Consider the following 21557-nt stretch of genomic DNA (forward strand, 5'->3'; position numbering starts at 1 on the left):
TGTTTCTCAGTAAGGGTTGGAGCCCAAGTCTGGCATGTGACACGTGTCACTCAGTCATGTGGCATATGCCACATCTGCTGTGACATATGCCATAGATTTTCTACTTGGTCTTTCATTATTATCATTTGAGCATTTCCAAAGGACTATGTTTCACTCTGCTTTCACTCTGCTAAAATAAATAAATTGTTTAAAAAAATAAAAATAATATTAAAAAATTATTTCCCGAGGTGGGGCTTGAACCCTGGTCAGAACTCACTTAAAGCCCCTGCACATACACTGTGAGCCACCTACTCTGCTGAAAGCTCCCCAGACAAAGCTATATATGTCATAAAATAAGGTTGTCAGTCCTTCTTTTATTTCTATTGTCTTTGGACTATAGATACCGAGGTGGGGCTTGAACCCTGGTCAGAACTCACTCAAAGCCCCTGCACATACACTGTGAGCCACCTACTCTGCTGAAAGCTCCCCAGCCAAAGCTATATATGTCATAAAATAAGGTTGTCATTCCTTCCTCTATTTCTATTGTCTTTGGACTATAGATACCAGAAATCTTCTCTCGATTTACATTCTTTAAATACAAATAGCCCTTCCTTTCATACAGTCTGCCACTAGCCCCATGCATTTCCAATTCTTACACAATCATCCACAAATTCTCATTCCACTAAATAAGTGATTTCTTTCATAGCAAACCTGTCCCCCCTATCCACGTGCCACCCAGCATGCCATTATCAATGCCTGACATGCACTATGACTAAGGAGGCCATAGTTCTCCTAGATACTGCTAGGGGGTCATTTACAAAGGCACAGCTTTCATTTGTGGAATGTAGAAATAAAATAAAAAAAAAAAAAAAAAAAGACAGTTTTCCCCGCCTGGGGTTTGAACCCTGGTCAAAACTCACTCAAAGCCCCTGCACATACACAGTGAGCCACGTGGTCTGCTGAAAGTTTCCCAGCCAAAGGTCTTTATGTCATAGAGTAAGGTTGTTAGTCCTTCCTCTATTTCTATTGTCTTTGGACTTTAGATACCAGAAATCTTCTCTCGATTTACATTCTTTAAATACAAATAGCCCTTCCTTTCATACAGTCTGCCACTAGCCCCATGCATTTCCAATTCTCACACAATCATCCCCAAATTCTCATTCCACGAAATAAGTGATTTCTTTCATAGCAAACCTGTCCCCCCTATCCACGTGCCACCCAGCATGCCATTATCAATGCCTGACATGCACTATGAGTAAGGAGGCCATAGTTCTCCTAGATACTGCTAGGGGGTCATTTACAAAGGCACAGCTTTCATTTGTGGAATGTAGAAATAAAATTAAAAAAAAATAAAAAAAGAAAGCTTTTCCCCACCTGGGGTTTGAACCCTGGTCAAAACTCACTCAAAGCCCCTGCACATACACAGTGAGCCACGTAGTCTGCTGAAAGTTCCCCAGCCAAAGGTATCTATGTCATAGAATAAGGATGTCAGTCCTTCCTCTATTTCTATTGTCTTTGGACTGTAGATACCAGAAATCTTCTCTCGATTTACATTCTTTAAATACAAATAGCCCTTCCTTTCATACAGTCTGCCACTAGCCCCATGCATTTCCAATTCTTACACAATCATCCCCAAATTCTCATTCCACTAAATAAGTGATTTCTTTCATAGCAAACCTGTCCCCCCTATCCACGTGCCACCCAGCATGCCATTATCAATGCCTGACATGCACTATGAGTAAGGAGGCCATAGTTCTCCTAGATACTGCTAGGGGGTCATTTACAAAGGCACAGCTTTCATTTGTGGAATGTAGAAATAAAATTTAAAAAAAAAAAAAAAAAAAGAAAGCTTTTCCCCACCTGGGGTTTGAACCCTGGTCAAAACTCACTCAAAGCCCCTGCACATACACAGTGAGCCACGTAGTCTGCTGAAAGTTTCCCAGCCAAAGGTCTTTATGTCATAGAGTAAGGTTGTTAGTCCTTCCTCTATTTCTATTGTCTTTGGACTTTAGATACCAGAAATCTTCTCTCGATTTACATTCTTTAAATACAAATATCCCTTCCTTTCATACAGTCTGCCACTAGCCCCATGCATTTCCAATTCTTACACAATCATCCCCAAATTCTCATTCCACTAAATAAGTGATTTCTTTCATAGCAAACCTGTCCCCCCTATCCACGTGCCACACAGGATGCCATTATCAATGCCTGACATGCACTATGAGTAAGGAGGCCATAGTTCTCCTAGATACTGCTAGGGGGTCATTTACAAAGGCACAGCTTTCATTTGTGGAATTTAGAAATAAAAAAAAATAAATAAAAAAACATTTTCCCCACCTGGGGTTTGAACCCTGGTCAAAACTCACTCAAAGCCCCTGCACACACACAGTGAGCCACCTACTCTGCTGAAAGTTCCCCAGCCAAAGGTTTCTATGTCATAGAATAAGGTTGTCAGTCCTTCCTCAATTTCTATTGTCTTTGGACTGTAGATACCAGAAATCTTCTTTCGATTTACATTCTTTAAATACAAATAGCCCTTCCTTTCATACAGTCTGCCACTAGCCCCATGCATTTATTATTGTTACACAATCACGGCACAGGGAACCCCAGGTGCCACCCAGATTAGGACCCCCCTGGCATAGGTAGAATAGGATCAATGAAGCATCTGGCCCGCCATTTTTAGGACAGTTTCTGGGCACCCTCTTCGTTCAAGTGGGTCTCCTGGAGGCACGCAATGGAGACGCCATGGCGTCGGAGGAATGAAAGGACCCTGTATCTTTTAGTGCAAGTGCCCAATCCACGCACGTTCCAAGTTAAGAATTTAAACCCATGACAGGAGATCACGCCCAACCTGGACATATATTACAAACGGCGTGTTCCGCCACCCACGGGCCCAACCAGCATCCAGGCCGGGGGACCTAGCCCATCTGATCAGCCATTCAAATAACAGAAACACAGTACTCTCGATGCCAGCAACAATTTCCCCTCCCAACCCCACCAACCCCCCAAGCCCCCCCAACCCCACAACCCCCCATAACATCTACCCCCACCCCCACCCACGAGCAAGATGACAGCAACAACAAAACACGCTATCCTGCCCTCCCCCTGCTGGTGCCATGATGTACACAGCCACCCTATTCGTCCCATCCAATACACACACACACACACACCCAACCAAACACCACCCACCCCCCTTTTAGCTCCCGATGGGACCCAGACGTACAGAAATGAACCTGGGCTTGGCCGCCGGCATCAGTCCCAAAGCAGGGCCCTCCCCAGCCAAAATAAAGACAGACACCGCCACATAAGGTCGTTCCAACGGGATACAGGTCCTACGCTCCTCTCCGTCATTCAAGCTCGAACAGCACGGCTCCCAGGTACCTCATACAAACTCAAGGCCCAGCACTAAAGCCCCCAAAGCAGAGCACAACACTCTTCACTCCAACAGTACCTTACGACAGAGCCGTCCCCTGCAGCAGTTCAGACATTCCAGTCTCTGGGATCACCGGAGCCGTAGAGTCTGTACCTGGCACAATGTCCTGCAGGGTATCTGGAACCAACACGTCCCCAGGGGCGGATGCGCCCGAGGACTCTGGACCATCCCTTGCCAAGGAAGGTCCCAACGGCTCCGCCTTCTGCATCGTCGTCTCTGGGGATGGTTCCCCCAGGTCTCACGGGGCCCCCCTCACTCTCCTGTGGGCATGTCGTCACACCTGTATCTCCTGCCACTCCCACACCTCAGCGGGCTATTCGAAGAAATGTGCCCGGCCCTGAGATATCACCTTGACCTTGGCCGGATATAACAGCATATATTGTAGCTTCATCTCCTGGAGCTTCTGCTTGACTCCCAGGTAGGCCTTTCGCTGCTCTTGCACCTGTTGGGTGTAATCAGGATAGATGCATATGTGGCTGTTCTCAATGGTGAGAGACTCCGTCTACCTCGCCGCCTTCAGAATGCAATCCCGGACTTATATAGTTCAGGATCTTCGCAATCAATGCCCTCGGAGGCTCCCCCGGGTGGGGGGGGTACCATGGCCCTATGCGCTCGTTCGATGCCAAATACATTTGATAGCCCATGCGGGCACAGTTGAGTCTGAATCCAGTCCTCCAGGAAGCGCTCGGCATTCCCCGCCTCCAATCGCTCCGGCACACCCAGGACTCTAATGTTGCTGCGGCGCGCCCTACCCTCCGCGTCCTCAGCTTTTCGTTCCAATGCGTGCTTCATAGAGGTTAAAATAATAGGACAACAACTATGGAAGTAGCCAGCCGGATGAGCCACTTAGTCAGGAACTCTTCCATGCTCCCCATTCATTTTGCATAAGCTTTATTCGATAGCAATTATCATAAAAGCATTTCACAGTCACATAAAAGTATATAAAATGAATATTTCATATAGTAAAAACAAGTTTTTAAAACCTGGCTATACCGTCCACTCTAAATTTACGCTTAATATCTTAATTGGCATTTGCTCATTAGGTTTAAAATTACAGATTAGCTAAAACACATGTCCCATACAAAACAGTTAATCTTCAGTACTTTGCAAATAATTCCTATGTGTAAATTATCTCTCCGATCCACAGATTAGATGGTATTTATTTGCACATTACTCCTTAATTGTGCCCTTATACGGATAATCCACAGGTACTTTGTAACACCACATACTAGCGAGGACCTACTTGAGTCACTTCTCATGATTCGTAGAGCATCAAGGAGGTTTCTAGTGCCCAAATATAATACATATAGGCTTGATCCATTTGGCCCTTGCTTGCTTGTAGGCTGGGCAAGCAAAGACTACATGGTCTACAGTTTCTTGTTGTGCATCACAGCAGGGGCAGTTATATAGGTTGGATGTTGTTGGGTCCCATTTTGCCAGTTTGGTATTTAGCCTTACTGACCCTAATGTAAACTGCATATATAGTGCCCTGTCTCTGTGTTTCCTGATAAAATCTAGATAACGTTCCAGGGATCAAACTGATTTATGCTGGATGAACTCTTCAAATAGTCAGACAAGCATTGGTTTATGTAAGACCTGGTGATTTACCCAGTTCCAGTAATTCTTTTTTAACTCTCTCTTAGTCGGAGTGACCTGCTTGGCCCAAGCTTTGGCTAAGCCCAGCTTGGTCAGTAATTCCTTTAGATCTTTAAGCCACTTAACACCTTTGTTGTTATCAAGGGTAATTAGCTCAGAAAGGACCGTCGCATAGCCATGGAGTTCCGGGGTGCGTCTTAGTCTTATCAAGTATAGAATAGGGCAAAGTATATCCACCTCGCTAAAAGTGTGTCTGCCCATGTCAGAGAGTATGGGCTTGAGTGGTGTATTGGTAGTGACGGATACCAGATCTCTAAAGAATTTACTCTTTGATCGTCCAATCTCATTAGTTTTTTCGAAGCCCCAAAGTTCAGCGCCATAAATTCTTGACCTCACAGCTTTACCTTTATAGACTACTAGTGAAGGAGCTACCAGTCTACTTGACGTTAACCTTTGGTCCCTACCAATGGAATCCACCACCCTCTTATGGTTCAGTAACATTTTGTTCATGTGAGTCCCCCATTGCATTTTATTTGATAACCTAATACCCAGTTAATCAAAGGAATGGACTCTCTCTAAGGGGTAAACCATTGTTAGTGAGAGTGTTATTAAAATGTTTGCCCACATTGAAAGCCATAAACGTAGTCTTTGTGATGTTTATCATTAGGCCCCTTTGTGTACAGGAAAAATTGAAAGTGGGTGTGGAGTTCCCGGAGGCCCATTGGGGTTTTCGATATTAAAATAGTGTCGTCGGCCAACAGTAGGGTATGGTTTTTTTCCCCTTCAAAAATTAGATCAATTTTATTTTTGAAATTGGCTAAAAAAACTAACCACTCCATTTACATAAAGTGAAAAGAGGGTAGGAGCCATCACACAGCCCTGGCAAACCGCCTGTTGAACTGTATCTTGTCTTTACTTTTCCCATGAGCCCCCATCTAACTCGGGCATAGGTTTCATCATGGAGGCGTATTAAAATATTTAAAAGGTATGAGGGTAAGCCAATTTCCTGGAGCACTCACCATAGCTTCTCTTGCAGCACTAAATCATAATTGGTTTTAAGCTCAATGAACGCAAGTAAAGACTTCCCATGACAATTATGACTACTTTCCAATATAACAAAGTAATGTAAACAGTCCTGTACTGGTACCTTTACTAAAACCTGTTTGATAGGTGGAAAGATCATCTTCCTCCTCCATCCAATTTTGAATCCTATTTACAAGGGCTTTGCCAACCACTTTCTGCATGGTATCTATTAGGGTGATAGCCCTGTATTTGTTAGTGTCCTCGCCGTCTCCCTTTTTATATATAGTTATGACCTCTGCTCCTTTCCTAGATATAGCGACTTCTGCTCCTTTCATTATATTGTTGATTAAAAGCAGGATATATTGGGCCCACTTCTGTAGTTCTAATTACAGCAAGTCACCCAGTATACCATCTGGGGCTGCTGCCTTTGCAGGAATAGTACACTTAATTGCATTCGCAATCTCTTTCATTTGGAAGAGATTGGTATCTTCAATTGTAAGTGGAACCTGAATTCTCTTCAACTGAGAGGGAGGTAGGGCCTCTAGTTCTTCCGTGTCCAGTCGGGAAAAGTCATCCCACCAGGCCTCATCACCAATATGGTTCGTGATTGGGATGTTGTCCCTCCTATTTCTCATCTTGATTAGAGCCCAAAAGGAGGCGTAATCCCTCTTGAAACAGTAAACTTTCATGTCCTCCTAATGTACCTCTTCCCAATCACGTTTTGCTTGCTTTACTGATATGTTGTAGTCCATCCTCGCTATTTTTACTATTGTGTGTTTTTTCACCTTTTCCGCAGATATTAGTACTTGCTCCTTTTCTCCCTGCAAGACTCAGTGTACCATGAATTGGAGCTTTTTGTTCGGCTCCTAGTGGGGCCACTGCGTCGTCTTTCAAGGAAGTGTGCACCAATCGGAGCAATTGTCTCGTGGCGTATTATGTGGATATTCCCCCCACCCCCCGGACATTATCTCAAGCTGCCTTGAGTTCGGCTGTTTTTGACACTAATATTGAGGATATGTTCTTTTGTTTTTGGTCCTCTCCTGCGACCTTGGGCCATCTTAGACGCCTACCACAATTAGATAGAATGAACTCCTTTGTGGATACAAGGTAATTCCCAATGGTATTAGAATTTTTGTTGGGATGGGCCCATTGATTTTTTCAGTTTAATATTAGATGGTTGTGGTTACTGTCAATAGTTAGGCCCAATTCCATGTTCATGACATTGGGCCAGAGGCGTAAGTCGACCAAGATATAATCAATGCTGGAAGGGCAAGCAAGTTCATTGTAAGTATTTTTCCCCCTGATGTTGGATAGGGTTCTGCCATTTGTGTCTCTTATGCCATATTCTAGTATTATAGTATTAACTTGTATTACAATCTCAGACCATCTTTTAACCGGTGGTAAGACTAGGGGGGGGGCACTGACCATTTGCTATCCTCTTCAATTATCCCTAGGAGATCTTCACTGCTTAGTGGCTCGAATGTGCAGTTAAAGTCACCGGCCGCAATGATTTTATCAAATGAGGGGCACTTGTTTATTTGATTTTCTAGCTGTCTTTCTATGGTCGATTAATTGCCATTTGCTTTCCCTCTTATATAGACTTTAAAGAGCTACAATACATCACCACCCTTCTGACCTTTTATTTTAAGCCACATAATGTCGGGACTTCTGGTCTCATGTAGGAGGGATGAGCAGTTCAGATCTAATCTGATCCAAGCTGTTATTCCTCTAGAAGGCCTGCACTTTCCCGTACACACTGCCGGGATATGCAATGTACTTTAGACAGGTTTTTACAGTGCAGTTACACTCCAAACTCTTCTCGTCTTGTCTTCTTGGCTTCATGGAACAGAAGCACACAGGCTCACACAATCCCCTAAGCCAATCACAACTCTGCTGTCACCAGCAATACAGCAGTTTCGAGATTAGTCTGAGCGCCCTGTTTGGCTGCTCAGGCAGTGCATGGAAGCCTAGGACAGTTCTTCACCTGGCTGGCAGGCTAAACTGACATGTGCAGTAATGTTGTACATATTTTCTCCTCCCACTGGCTCATATAGCCCAGCCCCGCACCACCCTAACCTTGCTCTGAGTTCACACTGAAAAATATCTGATAATAACATTGAGTTTTTTCTTTTTTTTTTTTTGCGCTGCTCAAACAGCAGTGTGGTCACTCTGTTTCACTCTGCTGGAGGAGCCGCTGCAGTCTCGACCTGCAAGTGACCTATTGTCACTAGTGGATTTTGCAATTGACTTCAATGCTATTTTGTCAATTTCTTTTTCAGCACTGATTTTTTGTTCCTTTAAAAATCCATAACTCTTATTATAAACATGCAATTCTGTTATTTTTGGTCGCTACATTAAGATAACATTAAGCTTACTGTATATAGATTGATGCTGGATTTCTTGGAAAGTGTGTTAATTACATGTTCCTCTAGTTAAGCCTTATTTCTTCTAGCAACTCACTTCATAGGACAGAGAAAAATAAGTATTACTGTGAATTCAAGGACCATCTTTTGGATATAAATATAACATTATTTGGTAAGGCTCCCCAGCCATAATATTTTCTATTGCACTTTTCTACAGGTATTCACACATTTTCTTTTTAAACCTTAAGTTTAGTGGATGGGAAACACAGTGCTGCAGTCCAACAGTGACATTTAACTTGAAGGCCTTGTGTACAATTTGTGCACAACATTAGGGGCTTAGAAGTAAGGTTAAATATGTCAAAATAAAATCAATCAATTTCATCGTATTGAAAATAGGAGCACAGGCTCATCTTAACTGTGAGGCATGTTTAACGTATAGAGTAGTACACCCAACAGTAACCGATATGGTAAGACTTTGGGTATATGTAATGCAAAAGATGTAAAACTCCTGAAGATAAATCGCAGGTTATTTTTTTACACTGCACTGTTTAATTCCATAAAGTCCACTACATTTGTTGTTCTTCTTAATTTTGTCAGACATTAGCTTTATTTGCCAGCTTTTTTGAACAAATATACACAGCAATTCAGTGCATTCTAAATTAATAGTATTTTCAATTAGTAATAATATGAAATTGTAGTTGATGTAGAATCCTAATGATAACATTGCACAATCTGGTATTCATTTTAATTTCTATGTTCATCAAATCAAAAATGATGTTCAATACAATTCTTATTGTTTATGGTTACAAGTTCTTTGTTTCAATTGTTTATAAATATTCTATGTTGAAATGAAGCATAATCACAATAGGCATCACAGACAATATCTTCATAGTATTTTTATCTCATTACTAAAAAGAACAACTTTTTAAGCTTTTATTTATAATTGAACCTCAGTAAACAGTTATACATATTGTATTTTAGTCAATAAATATTAAAAAAAAATTTTTTATTAAAGTTACATGTAATAATTTACTCAATTTGTCAAAAAATTACAATTAAATTTTTCACTTTAATAAACAAGGCAATCATTCAAAAAATTTATTTCAGTGCGCCCATTTTCAATTTTTCAAATGTCTCAACATCATCTACTTCATCTGCATTGGAGTCTAGGAAGTCCCCTCTCATCAGTACAAGTTCTGCTTCATATCTATTTAAATCTTCATGTTTTTGTAGAATTTTGATTGTCATCTGCAAAGAGAAAAAATTGACTTTTAAAGCAACATACTTTTAGCTTAATAAGCTTACATGGAAAGTAATCATACCATATAAACATTCCATACAATAATTACTTTTCTATTTTATTTTATTTTTCAGAACTATACATTTTTAAGATGTATTAAGAAGCAGGTGTTAAGTGTGTACACTTATTTTCTGTTTTCAAAACTTTCATGCAAAATAAATGTTGCAAATTAGCTTTTTCTAATAAGATAAGCTTCTTAATTTTTATTCTTTTCTTGCAAACATTTTTATTTCATGTTATACGAAAAGACACATTTAAATGTACAACTATTTCAGATTTTAAATATTGCTTATCTTTTGTTGTCTTTCATCAGTTCTATATTTAGTATTACCCTTCCTACCTAAAGTTTTGAACCTGTTACAAGTTGTCTGATTACACCCAATTTAAACATACAAGGACATCCGTTTGCCTTTTGAGTTTCAGAATGGAAAATGCCTGGTTATTTTAATTTTCAATGTTTTACCATCGTTGGCTAAATAATCGAACCCTACATACTTTCAGGTTAATGTGCATACACTGTTAAATAGCACATTTTAATTTATATTATTTTATGCAATGATATATGTTTTAGATGAAATGCTATTTAGGTGACATGTAATGAATTATTGGCAGTTATCATAATAATCACAAATTCTAAGGTATGTCTTGTAAAGAGAAGGGGTAAATAATTTGTTCACATTTATGTTTTTCGAAACTTTCCCAATACCCTTATGAGTGTATAACCACATTTTCATGCACCACATGCCCAAATATTCATATTGGCCACCTGATCACAGAAGATGGCTAAACACCAACTCATATTTTCATCCCTTTCAATAACAATGCATTATATTTCTTTTTTAATATGAACATCTTATAACGGTTAAACACATCAAATTAAATAATGTTCTGGCATAAAAGTAAACTACATTTTTAATTCAGAAACATTTTTCAAGTATAACCCCTATTTGCCCGCTTGTGATTCTCATAATGCGAACTAATCTCATTAAAACTTTCTGCTTGGCCTGACCAGGTTTAGTTTTTCACATGCCAGATTTTTATTCAATAATGCTCAAGATGACTACTTTATTCAAGAAAGTCCACTGTTTTGTCAGGTACACAACTTTTCAATGTATGTCCATCATAATGATAACATCCTTCACAACATGTCAGTCATAGACATTATTATTCCAAGATTAGTCATAAATATGATATAAATGGCCACAAATATAGCATGATTACTAACAATATGGCATTTAAAGCTTCCATTATCCAATAATTACTTTGGGGAAGCCTTTATTTAAGCTGTATTAAACTTTATTATGCCATTGTAAACATAATACCAACAAAATTGTCAGTAATCACAAAAGGTCATGCAAGTCCGTTTTTACTGCACTGTGAGAAGTTTTCACACTTTTCAAATTCAAAGGAGTGACTTGGCATTTGCCGGATAGCTAATGCAAATTAGCATCCCTGGGTTTTAGGTTGGGAACAGGTAAGTAAACCTTATAAAAATTGTTTTAAATAAATATTTGCAAAATATTACATATAAATGTAAACTCTTTGCATCAATTTAGTACTAATTACCTGTCAATAGTCACAAAAAAAAGTATATAATCTTTACTTTGACATTTTTCAGAAAGATGCTTGTGCCTTTTTAGTAGAGAAAAACTATTTGTACAAAATATATACAATAAAGAATGCCTTGGACTATAGACACAACTACTTTTTTGAACATACCAGTTTTCGGAAACTTAAATATTTGTAGGTTATTGTGCTCAACCTGCAGGTGCAATGGTCTTACATACCTCGTTGGTTCTGAAAAGCTAATGATCTCCTTCCCTTACGCGCAAACTTAATTTGAGGAACATCCAGTAACAGGGCATCAGCCGATATTAAAGATTGGTTTGGATTTTATCTTAGTTAATGCTGGACAGTGTAAACTGTGGACAATGTCTGGGTGACCGTGTTGTGTCAATTTACAGCAAGTGGAGTCTTAACTGCCCTTTTCTGAACATGTTGCAAACAGGGCCAAACATTTAAGAAAGAAGCCAAATGTAGTGCATTGCATTAGTTTACCTGAGAAAGAATGGTAGCACTATGTTTCATACCCAGGTTTGCAAGCCAAAAAGAAAAAACAGGACACTAAATTTAAATTTACTTGCTTTTAGAAAGTCAACTAAAATTTTATGAAGAAAGACAGTGCTATATCAGATTAAGTGCCGGTGTAGAAGCCCATTTCAAAGTAGAAGCGCATCAATTACTATTTTCAGTTATTGACAAAGGTTCTAAGTCAGAAGATGTGTTTTATCCCTCTTAAATTTCAAGGCATTTTTTCACAGCCCCATGCTCAATGACAGCATACATGCATAAAAAGCAATCTCAGATGTAGATTCACCTCTCAGATGTCTTGTCACCTCTCCTATGGGCTCCTTAATGTCCGGTCCCTTTGTAAGCACCACACGGACATCGCCTTCCTCATCGAGTCCGCGGGGCTCGATGTTCAGGTTCTAACGGAAACCTGGACGCGGGAGGACTGTGAGGTTGAACTGGGTTTTTGGCCTAGCCTCCAGGGTTTAAGATCAACCATACCCCTCGTGTGAAGAACCGGGGTGGTGGGATTGGATTAATTTATTGAGACATGCTAGCTCTCTCCCAGCTTAAGATTAGAGAGGTGTCGGGCTTTGAATTGATGGGGTTTTCTCTTAAAAATCACGAGAAGACTTTTTGCTCGGGCGTTTTGTGCTACCGTCCGCCTGGCAATGTACCTTCCCTCCCTGACTTCATTGACCTGATTTACGACCTCTCTAACACCCCCTCTAAGCTAGTGGTCTTAGGGGATTATAACCTGTGGTCGGGTGGCCCGCTGGACAGTGCGCTTTCCACTCTGTCCCAAGCCTGCAATGTTCTGGACCTAGTTTTCGCAGACACCCAACTTGTGTCGGTGGATGACATCTTGTGTCAATACTGGATGGATCACTCGATGGTTGCTTTCTCCCTCTATTTGGTGGATCACTCCTCGGTGGAAGCTGGATCTAGACAGGCTAAGTTGGGCAGACCTTGGTCTCGACTCCTAAAAGCCTCGCCTCTGCCCAGACTACTACCGGGCAACTTCAGTTTGAGTGACTCAGTGGAAGAGAGCTATACCACCTTGTGTCAGTCCATCTCGAACTCTTTGGGCAAGGTAGCGCCACTCCGTAGGTCAAGGGGCAGGCTGAATCGGTCGAGCCCCTGGTATACAAACGCCCTGCGGCAGTTAAACCTTAGCTGCAAATGCGCCGAAAGGGCGTGGAGGAAGCAGTATTCTGACTCGGCGAAGGCTATCTTTAGGCAGTCCCTGCAGGAATATAAGACACAGATTAAGGTGGCTAAGGCGTCCTATCTGGAAGCCACCTTGAATCAGGCTTCCAACAAGTTGCAAGCACTGTTTAAAATTGTTAGGGACCTGACTCATCCTTCATGCACGGTCAATAATGTTCCTGCGTCGCAGGTCTTGTGCGACTCCCTGGCCTGCGCCTTCGAGGAGAAGATCGTTAAGATCTTGGAATGTTTACTGAGCCCAGTACCTTCCTCCCACGGTTCGGGAGCTCCGGACGGCTCGCCCAGTCGACCCCAGCTGTGTGGTCCTGCTCTCGGTTTGGGAGCTCCGGACTTGCCTCCCAGTCGACCCCAGCCGGGTGGCCCTGCCCTCAGTTTGTGAGCTCTGGACGTACCGCCCCGTCGACCCCGGCTGAGTGGCCCTGCCCTCCGTTTGGGAGTTCCGGATGTGTCGTCCAGTCGACCCCAGCTGAGTGGTCATGCCCTCAGTTTGGTATCTCCGGCGGACTCGTCCAGTCGATCCCAGCTGAGGGGTCTTGCTCTCAGCTTGGGAGCTCCGGACGTTGTGTCCAGTCGACCCCAGCTGAGCTGCTTTCCCATCCCCTACTTTGAGGAGTTCTGTAGTCTGGCACAGACGGTGTCATCTGGCTCCCCGCTTGATCCACTCACCCCTAAATTTTGGAAGGTGTTTCAGGACGAACTTTTCCAGCCCTTGTACTCCATCTGTCTATAGTCGTTTGATATTGCAACGTTCCCGGAGTGCTGGAAACTGGCAGTGGTATCACCTCTCCTTAAGAAATCCACCTTGGACCCCGCTTGCTTGTCTAATTACCGACCCATTTCCTTTCTTCCCTTCCCCATTAAGATCATGGAGAAGTTAGTGACCCGCTCCTTGTCTGGCTTCCTGGAAGAAAACATCTGGTTTGATGAGGCACAGTTTGGCTTTCGCCCAGCACATGGGACGGAATCCGCGCTGGTGACCGTGCTTGACAACTTGCGGTCGCGGGTCGACAGTGGTCGGGCAGCCTTTTTGGTGCTGCTCGACATGTTGGCCGCGTTCGAAACGGTCAGCCATCCTACCCTTATCAGGAGGCTGGAGGAGTGTGGTGTCACGGCAAGTGCAAGGGACAACCGGCATCAGGTGGTGGCGTTACCACCTTTCAGCTCGGAGGTGCGGAGAGTGGGGCATGGGGTGCCACAGGGCTCTGCCATCAGCCCTATACTCTTTAACCTTTACCTCCGCCCTCTGGTCCAACTAATTAAATCATTTGGTATCTCGGCATTTAATTATGTGATAGATACCCAGTTGGTCTTTTTGCTGGAAGGGAAGAACGCGGTCCCACTGGAGACTTTCCATCGATACATGTCAGCCACAGCTGACTGGCTCAGTTCTAACTCGTTGCAGTTTAACAGTACCAAGACTGAGGTACTGTACTGCTCCTCGGACCGGGTTCCTCGTGTTCTCCTGGCGAACTTCTGGCCCCCGTTGTTCCCCGAGACTGTGTCAGCCGCCGAGTCGGCTCGCAACTTGGTGGTTATATTTGGCCCTATTTGAAGCTGGACATGCACGTGAACAAGATCACGTCCACGTGCATGATGCTGCTTCGCATGTTGCGTAAAGTTCTGCCCCTTCTTCCCGAGCAGGCTAGGCCTCTCGCCACAATGCTAAAATTGAAGGGTGTGCCCGCCACTGCGGCGGGCACAATTGAAGGGTGTGCCCGCCACTGCGGCGGGCACATCCTAATTCCCCCAACTGGATCCCCGTCTTTATGGCGGGCGGTCTCCTTCTCCATTATATCATCTTCAATCGTTCATATCTTCTCATTGTATTAATCTTACTTTCTTATGTAGATTTTATGACATTTCTGTCAGTAAATACAAATATAAACAATTTGCACAATGCTTATGAAGGTGCAATTCAATCCACATGTTAATGCGTTATTTAATTCACACGTCTGCATTTCATGAGGTGCTATAAAATCTAACGTTTCCCATCTTAAAATCAACTTCTTCACCTCAGATTTGTCATTTGTGTGGGCTAACAATGTAACTACTTTTTATTTGCATTTTATATGCATTTACTTATATTTCTTATACTTAACCACAAATAAGTTTTAAACACACTTTTAAATTATTTATTTTGTTTATTAAATTCACAATTTAGAAAAGCAGTGATCATTTCATTACCGAAAACTCTCACCTCTGGTAATAACACATCAATCATGAGTGATGTGTTTCGGCTAATTATTGAAAAATTTTGAACTTTCTTTATTTGTTCCGTTAGACTTCTTGCCTGCAATACAAAATAGTTATAGTATTGGTATTAGCGACGTTGTTTCATATAATAATTCAATTACAAAGTGTGGTTGATAAAGATAATACTTTACTCACATCATTTTCATTGAATATTGTCATCCTCCTATTTAATTCTTGTTTTAATTTCGGCATAAATGTAGGGTTTGAAAAAAGGAACATTCTATTTGATTTCTTTTTACCCTTTATAATATTGTTTGCATGTTCCTATTAACGATAAAAAACAAATCAACAATTAGACAAATCAATGTTTCTCAAATTTGACCGTATTATCATTTAGCAAGTAGCAGAGAATGTCCTAAAGTTTTGTTGTCAGCTGTCTTTAACTAACCAACTATACATTATAAATACAGTCAGCTCTACTTCATTGTACTTATTGAAAAGACTTGAAAAAAATCAACTTTCTTTAATATGAGCACAAGCTCAAAAAATAAAGAACTAAGTTACTCTTGACTTTCACACACATGGAGTATGTTAGGAGTAAGACAACTTATACATGTAACTCAAGAGTAAACCAGGTATTTGGCAGAAACATTCTACATATAATCATATCAAAGGTTTTGTGTATCAGTCCTGATGAAAATGTATGCTTACTTTAACAGAGGGAGCTCCTCTACTAGGGAGGAGTAGTCTTGCCTTACTGCTTTCACACAGTTCTAGAAGCAGAAACATAAAATGGTAATAGCTTTGTTTTATTATCAATTTATTTATTTTTGCCTGCGGATGGGTGGGCGGAGTGGGCTCTGCAAAAGGAAGGGGAGGAGCGGTGTGCCTGAGCAATACTTAATGTGCAAAGACTGTTTTTTCAGCCCCCTGGGGCTACCCAAACTAGTCATGCACACTCTGTCCTGCTCCATGCATGCTGCAAGGCAGCATGTAGAACATGGCCTCTCTATAAGCCGCTGGCTTGGCGGCATCTGCAACAATCAAAATGCTGCTTGGAGTACTATGATTGCTTTATTGAAGGGACTCTGACTGCCTGATTTTGGTTCATGTTACTGCCAGGGTCAGGAGCAGAGAATATGCTGGACCCGGACGGTGTAAATGTAAGTTTAATTTTACCCCACTCACTCCTCAGCCAAGGAGGTCGCAACTATATACCAATTGTCTCCTTTATATTTTCTGTTAAGTAGGAGTCACTTTTATGTTTAATATGCACATATTAAATTTGTTGTAACTCAATCTAAGTTAGTAACTGCTTATATAAGCTGTGTTGAAGGAATATCAATGAAATTTCACCAGGCACCCAGATACTAATTACAATTTAAAAATGTTGCTATTTGTAGACATCCTGCATGGTATGTTACTATATTAATGATTACACAACGTAATAGAATCATTCAGTAATATATCAAATTTCTCATACATTTACACTGTATGACAGTTGATGCACCCTCCGCAGTTGGACAGAGACCTCCCCAGAGGAAAGAATAGGTTAGGTTACAGTTGACAATTATGTTTGTAAATAGCATTTTTTTTTTAAATCTGTTTATTAGCATAGTTTTGAGAGCAGTAATAGCATACAACTTCATTCATGTAATCTCAGTGTAAATTCCGTTGGTATATGTATGCGGTTGCTCCAAGCATATATAGAAACATAGTGAATTCGATTTTTCATTTGGTCGATGTACTGGAACAAACTAACAAACCCCGTTCACAACCGGTCCCACCCTCCACCCCTACGAAAACCCACCCGACACTCTCTTAGTAGGCACATAAATGAAATATCGACATGTGGGTCACACTCAATGTACTGATACAAAGTGCAAGGCTAACACACTAAATAGTATTTTATAGATTGTTATTAGTACTATATTAATATTACGAAATATTGATTCTAAATAGACGTGTAATTTGTGACCATGGGCTTGCATCAAACCTTTTTAACTCTGGGTCTTGTAGTACATTTTGTTTATTACTTCATGAGTCAAAAACATGCTCTTTTATGATATTCACCAAAGTACTTCACATTATTTCCTTATTTAGTTACTAATTTTTTCTTCAATTATCTCAGGCCTCGATTTATTTTAAGACTCAATTACATTGCTATATACTTAACCCCTATCCACATGTTCCGCTAATAATTATCGCCAGGTTCTCATTTGGAAGCCTGACCATGAGTTTGAGTACATTAAATTGAGAGAACACTGTCAACTAATTAAAAAATGCATATGACCAAACTATGTCATTAAGTAAACTGTTTTTTTTTTAAAAAGTTGCTATATCACTAGAAGGTACATAATTACTTAGTAAAGTAAGTAATAAAAACATTTTTTCAGAGAAGATAGAAATGAATAAAGATAAGTTTTTTTCAACATTTTTACAAATTTTCAAACAACATGCCACCTTCCTTTATGTCATGGCTCTTGAACATAATACATATAATTGCTGAAGGTATTTCCCTTCAGTACATTGGTGTTAATGAATACATGTTTTAAACGAACAAAATGTAAAAATCATAGAAATACTCATTATCTTATACTAGCCTTTATCTCATCTTCAGTAAGTAAATTCACAATGCTTCTGTCTTCCAAGGTTTTTTTAAGCCTACAAATTAATAAATTCATATTATTCGATTGTCTGACAATTTAACCTTTTATTTTGAAAAACATAACCATTGAATATAATTAATGTCTATGTATGAGTCTTTTTACAGTAATACTTATTCAGTATTATTTTTAATACAATAATGCCTATCCCATAAAATCTTTTTTTAATATTTTCAATTATCATCATATTTTAAAAATTCAACATCATTACAATCAATGCCATCAACAGATTCAGAATTTGTGGAATTCTTCTTGTGCATTTCTTAACCACAAATTCAATAATTATGTGACAAAATTTAAATATAACATTTTCTTGTTGTGAATTACATAGTGCTCTTTTTTTTATAAAAGGAAAATAAATCATCTCATAAAGACTTGTTTATTGTGAAGTATTGACTAACATTTCTAAAAGCTAAGAAGATTTCTAAGAATACACAATACCAATTATGTCACTTATAGATTCATGTGAGTAATTCTCGAATGCTGCTGAATGACAAATAATTTATGTGCATACATTTAAGTTTGTTTAAATGTAGCAATTGTCCTACCTAACAGTTTTTAGCCTCAACGTCTTGCATGTTTTACTTTTCGCAGAACATCCTACCTCTAAACCTCAACTATTAATCATAATGTTTCTTCTTTAACCTCAACTGGTGACTTCGATTGTACTTCAAATGTGGGAATTTCAAGTATCACTACTTACTTTTCCGAAGTTTCCATTGCTCATATTTTCCTTCAATGTATTGTCCAATTATATAGGAAGATATATCTACACCTAATCATTTATTATGGATTTCACCATGCAAACATGGTAATAGGAACAGTAAAGATATCACTTGAATCATTCATTAAATATAAATGTGTAGGTATGCAGTACAAACTACCTTTTCAATAATCCAAGTTTACTGTGACTCATAGTTTTGCACCTTCAATTTCAATAAGCAGGTTAAATAATTACATATATTCAATATTAAACTGTATATTTACCTGTCCAATTCGATTGGAAATTTTTTGTGGCATCCGCAATAAAATGGAGTGTCAACAAACTGTTCTGTAATTGGCACATCTGCACAGTCTGAATGTAACCACTGTTTCCACTTTTCGCACTCTATCCATTCTAGTTTTTGTTCTTTGGGATATAGTGACCTGTTGATGCAAATATATTTTGAGAACACATTTACTACAGTGACTATAACATTTTTAAAATACAATGTCCATCTTTTACATCACTTTTCCAGGCATTGAGGGGCATATTCACAAGCAATAGCGATAATTATCGCTATTGCTTGGTTAGAGACAAAAAATGTATCGCCGGGCGGCGGCGATTTTTAGCGCAGATAAACCTTGGTATTACCAAGGTTTATCGCAAATGCGATAAAAAATGGCCGCAATGCATGAATATGGCTGAAAAGTCAGCGATATTCATGCATTACCAAGCTAATTCTCTTAGCCATGTTATCAAACTCCCATTGGAAAACATGGCTAAGAACTGCTCCTGGAAAGGTGTTCGCTTTTGGAGATATTCCTTGCTTTGCACTAATATCTCAAAAAGTTGGTAATAGGAGATAGCGATGTTTCCAGTCACTAACATCTTGGTACGCCCACTTTGCATGTCATTAGTGATAAATATCACTGACATGCAAAGCGGGTTTGAAGATGGCCGCTATCTCCTATTAGCTGTCGCTAACTGGTGTTAGCGACAGCTTGCTAATAGGGAGATCATTTTATCTCCGCTTTCTTGGCTTTTAAAGCCAAAAAAGCAGAGATAAACCTCCTTGTGAATATGGCCCCCGGTACTTGTTAACATTATCTCCAAATCTCAAAACTCAGAACAACATAAACAAAATGGAAATAAAAATTCGAAGCGTGCTTTATTTTTTTTTCAAGCTTAGGACGGAAGCTACATATTTATAACATAATTCAAGATCACTATAGATTCTCTTGCATGCATTCCCCTGTAAAAAACTATTATTATTTTAATTGCACGTTTTTATTTGTGTACACATACAAGTACTAGTCACTGTCACAAACTAACATTTATATAATATATAGCTATATTATTAACAGACGTTACTTAACTTACTTTTTTTTAAAATCAGTACTCTCTTGGTATAGGCAGACCATCTCTTTTGCTGCAATGCATTCTGTGCCATTGATTCCTCGAACTAGGCTCTTTCCTGTCTCCCTGTTTTGGACAACAATTTGCTCTGCTCCTGCAGTCTCTTCTTTTTGCAATAACTGTTCGGTTTTCAGACCACTCTCTTTGGAAAGTGGGGCTACCTTCTCCTTCTTAATGCCCTATAAAAGATCAATATACTTTTAAATGTTTATGTTCAGTGCGGTTAGTGTATAGCTGTGATTTACACTATGAGTAACGCTGCTTTCCCCAATGGTATTTGTTCACATAGTTTGCACTTATGAAAGCATGCACTTAACTTTCTCTTATTTTGCTGTCATTGAAATGGTTTTCTGCCAAAGACAAACTATTCTCTTTAATGGTAAAAAAATGTAGTGAGTACAATAGCATATGGTGCCACACTACATGCGGACATAAATGCCTATGTGCTCTATTTTGGCATGATAAAATGTTTTGACATGGGAGTAACAATTCACAACAAAATATCAAGAACCATTCTCAGGAAATTGTGACTGACAAGATTGGCGTTTGAACAAAAAAACAGTACTTCATAATTTATTTGAAAATGAAATTTTTAAAGGTAAGACATTAACAACAATAATTGATTGCTAATTTAACTTACAAGTAACTACATAAAATACTAACATAAAATTGATAAGTCATGTCACAAAATAATCTAAACACATCTAAAAAACTTTGATAATTGTACCTAATGTAATGGAATTTATTATTTTGTATGATACTTTATTTTAAATCTGCTGTTGATGTAACAATAGAATCATTGTCACTCAATCCACAACTTCAAACTCAGACAGAGCTACAGTTAGATCCAAAAATGATTTTTGTTGACATTTTACTTTGATAAATTGTGATAAGTGGATTTGACATATGTTCACATCATGGCTTTAAACATTCAGCTGCATTTGAATACTATCATATTTTGTTGAACCAATGCATGTTTTGAAAAGAAAAGAAAAGTCATAATGTTTATCAATTGTATTGTAACAGGAGGACAAATAATGCAGAGCTACATAGTATGACATTTTATTCTCAAGAGAAGCTGATGCATGGGGCAAGTTTCTCCTAATTAAGAAGTGACATTCCAATACCAAATATGATTATAACTCTTGAGTACAGTTGATGATCTCATATCCACCATTCAACTGACGTATAGTATGTCCTTTGCATTTATTTTACACAAAGTAACATTTCATTTTCTCACCTGCCACATAAAATGCGCTTTTTTATTCAACAATAATCAGTGAAATAAATATTATGTGTACACACATCAAATTTGGATGTATGATGTTAACCAAATTCTTTAAAAAAATTGTATTATTACACTAGGAAAAAATTGAAATATTTTATTAGTATTCATTATCTAATTAATGAATACATTTTCATGCCTGCTTTCGAAGAATCAACATGAGTTTTGAAGCATGGTATCTTCTTAGGTGCTGCATATTATTTGCAGATAATTCTTCGTATGACATTAAGATACCCCGACTGACAACATCAGCTGCCTAATAATTGAAGAAAAAAATATGCTGTTGTGTATCCATGGAAA

The 21557-nt window shown here is 39.5% G+C and overlaps 1 protein-coding gene across 1 annotated transcript in view; it reads right to left on the reverse strand.

Annotated features, from left to right (window-relative positions):
* Window positions 1-8986: 8986 nt before the first annotated feature.
* Window positions 8987-21557, reverse strand: part of LOC147660758 (uncharacterized) — an 80048-nt gene continuing 67477 nt past the window's right edge. Inside the window, exons 13-18 of the mRNA XM_086951480.1 lie at window positions 19937-20151; window positions 18841-18999; window positions 17791-17851; window positions 15383-15511; window positions 15192-15284; window positions 8987-9642 (exon numbers count right to left, since the gene is read on the reverse strand). Of these exons, the coding sequence (XP_086807606.1) occupies window positions 9493-9642; window positions 15192-15284; window positions 15383-15511; window positions 17791-17851; window positions 18841-18999; window positions 19937-20151 (807 nt within the window). The 3' untranslated portion in view covers window positions 8987-9492. The remainder of the gene's footprint in view (window positions 9643-15191; window positions 15285-15382; window positions 15512-17790; window positions 17852-18840; window positions 19000-19936; window positions 20152-21557) is intronic.

The sequence above is a fragment of the Lissotriton vulgaris genome, unplaced genomic scaffold (assembly GCF_964263255.1).
Source record: "Lissotriton vulgaris unplaced genomic scaffold, aLisVul1.2 SCAFFOLD_6235, whole genome shotgun sequence".
Taxonomy (NCBI): domain Eukaryota; kingdom Metazoa; phylum Chordata; class Amphibia; order Caudata; family Salamandridae; genus Lissotriton; species Lissotriton vulgaris.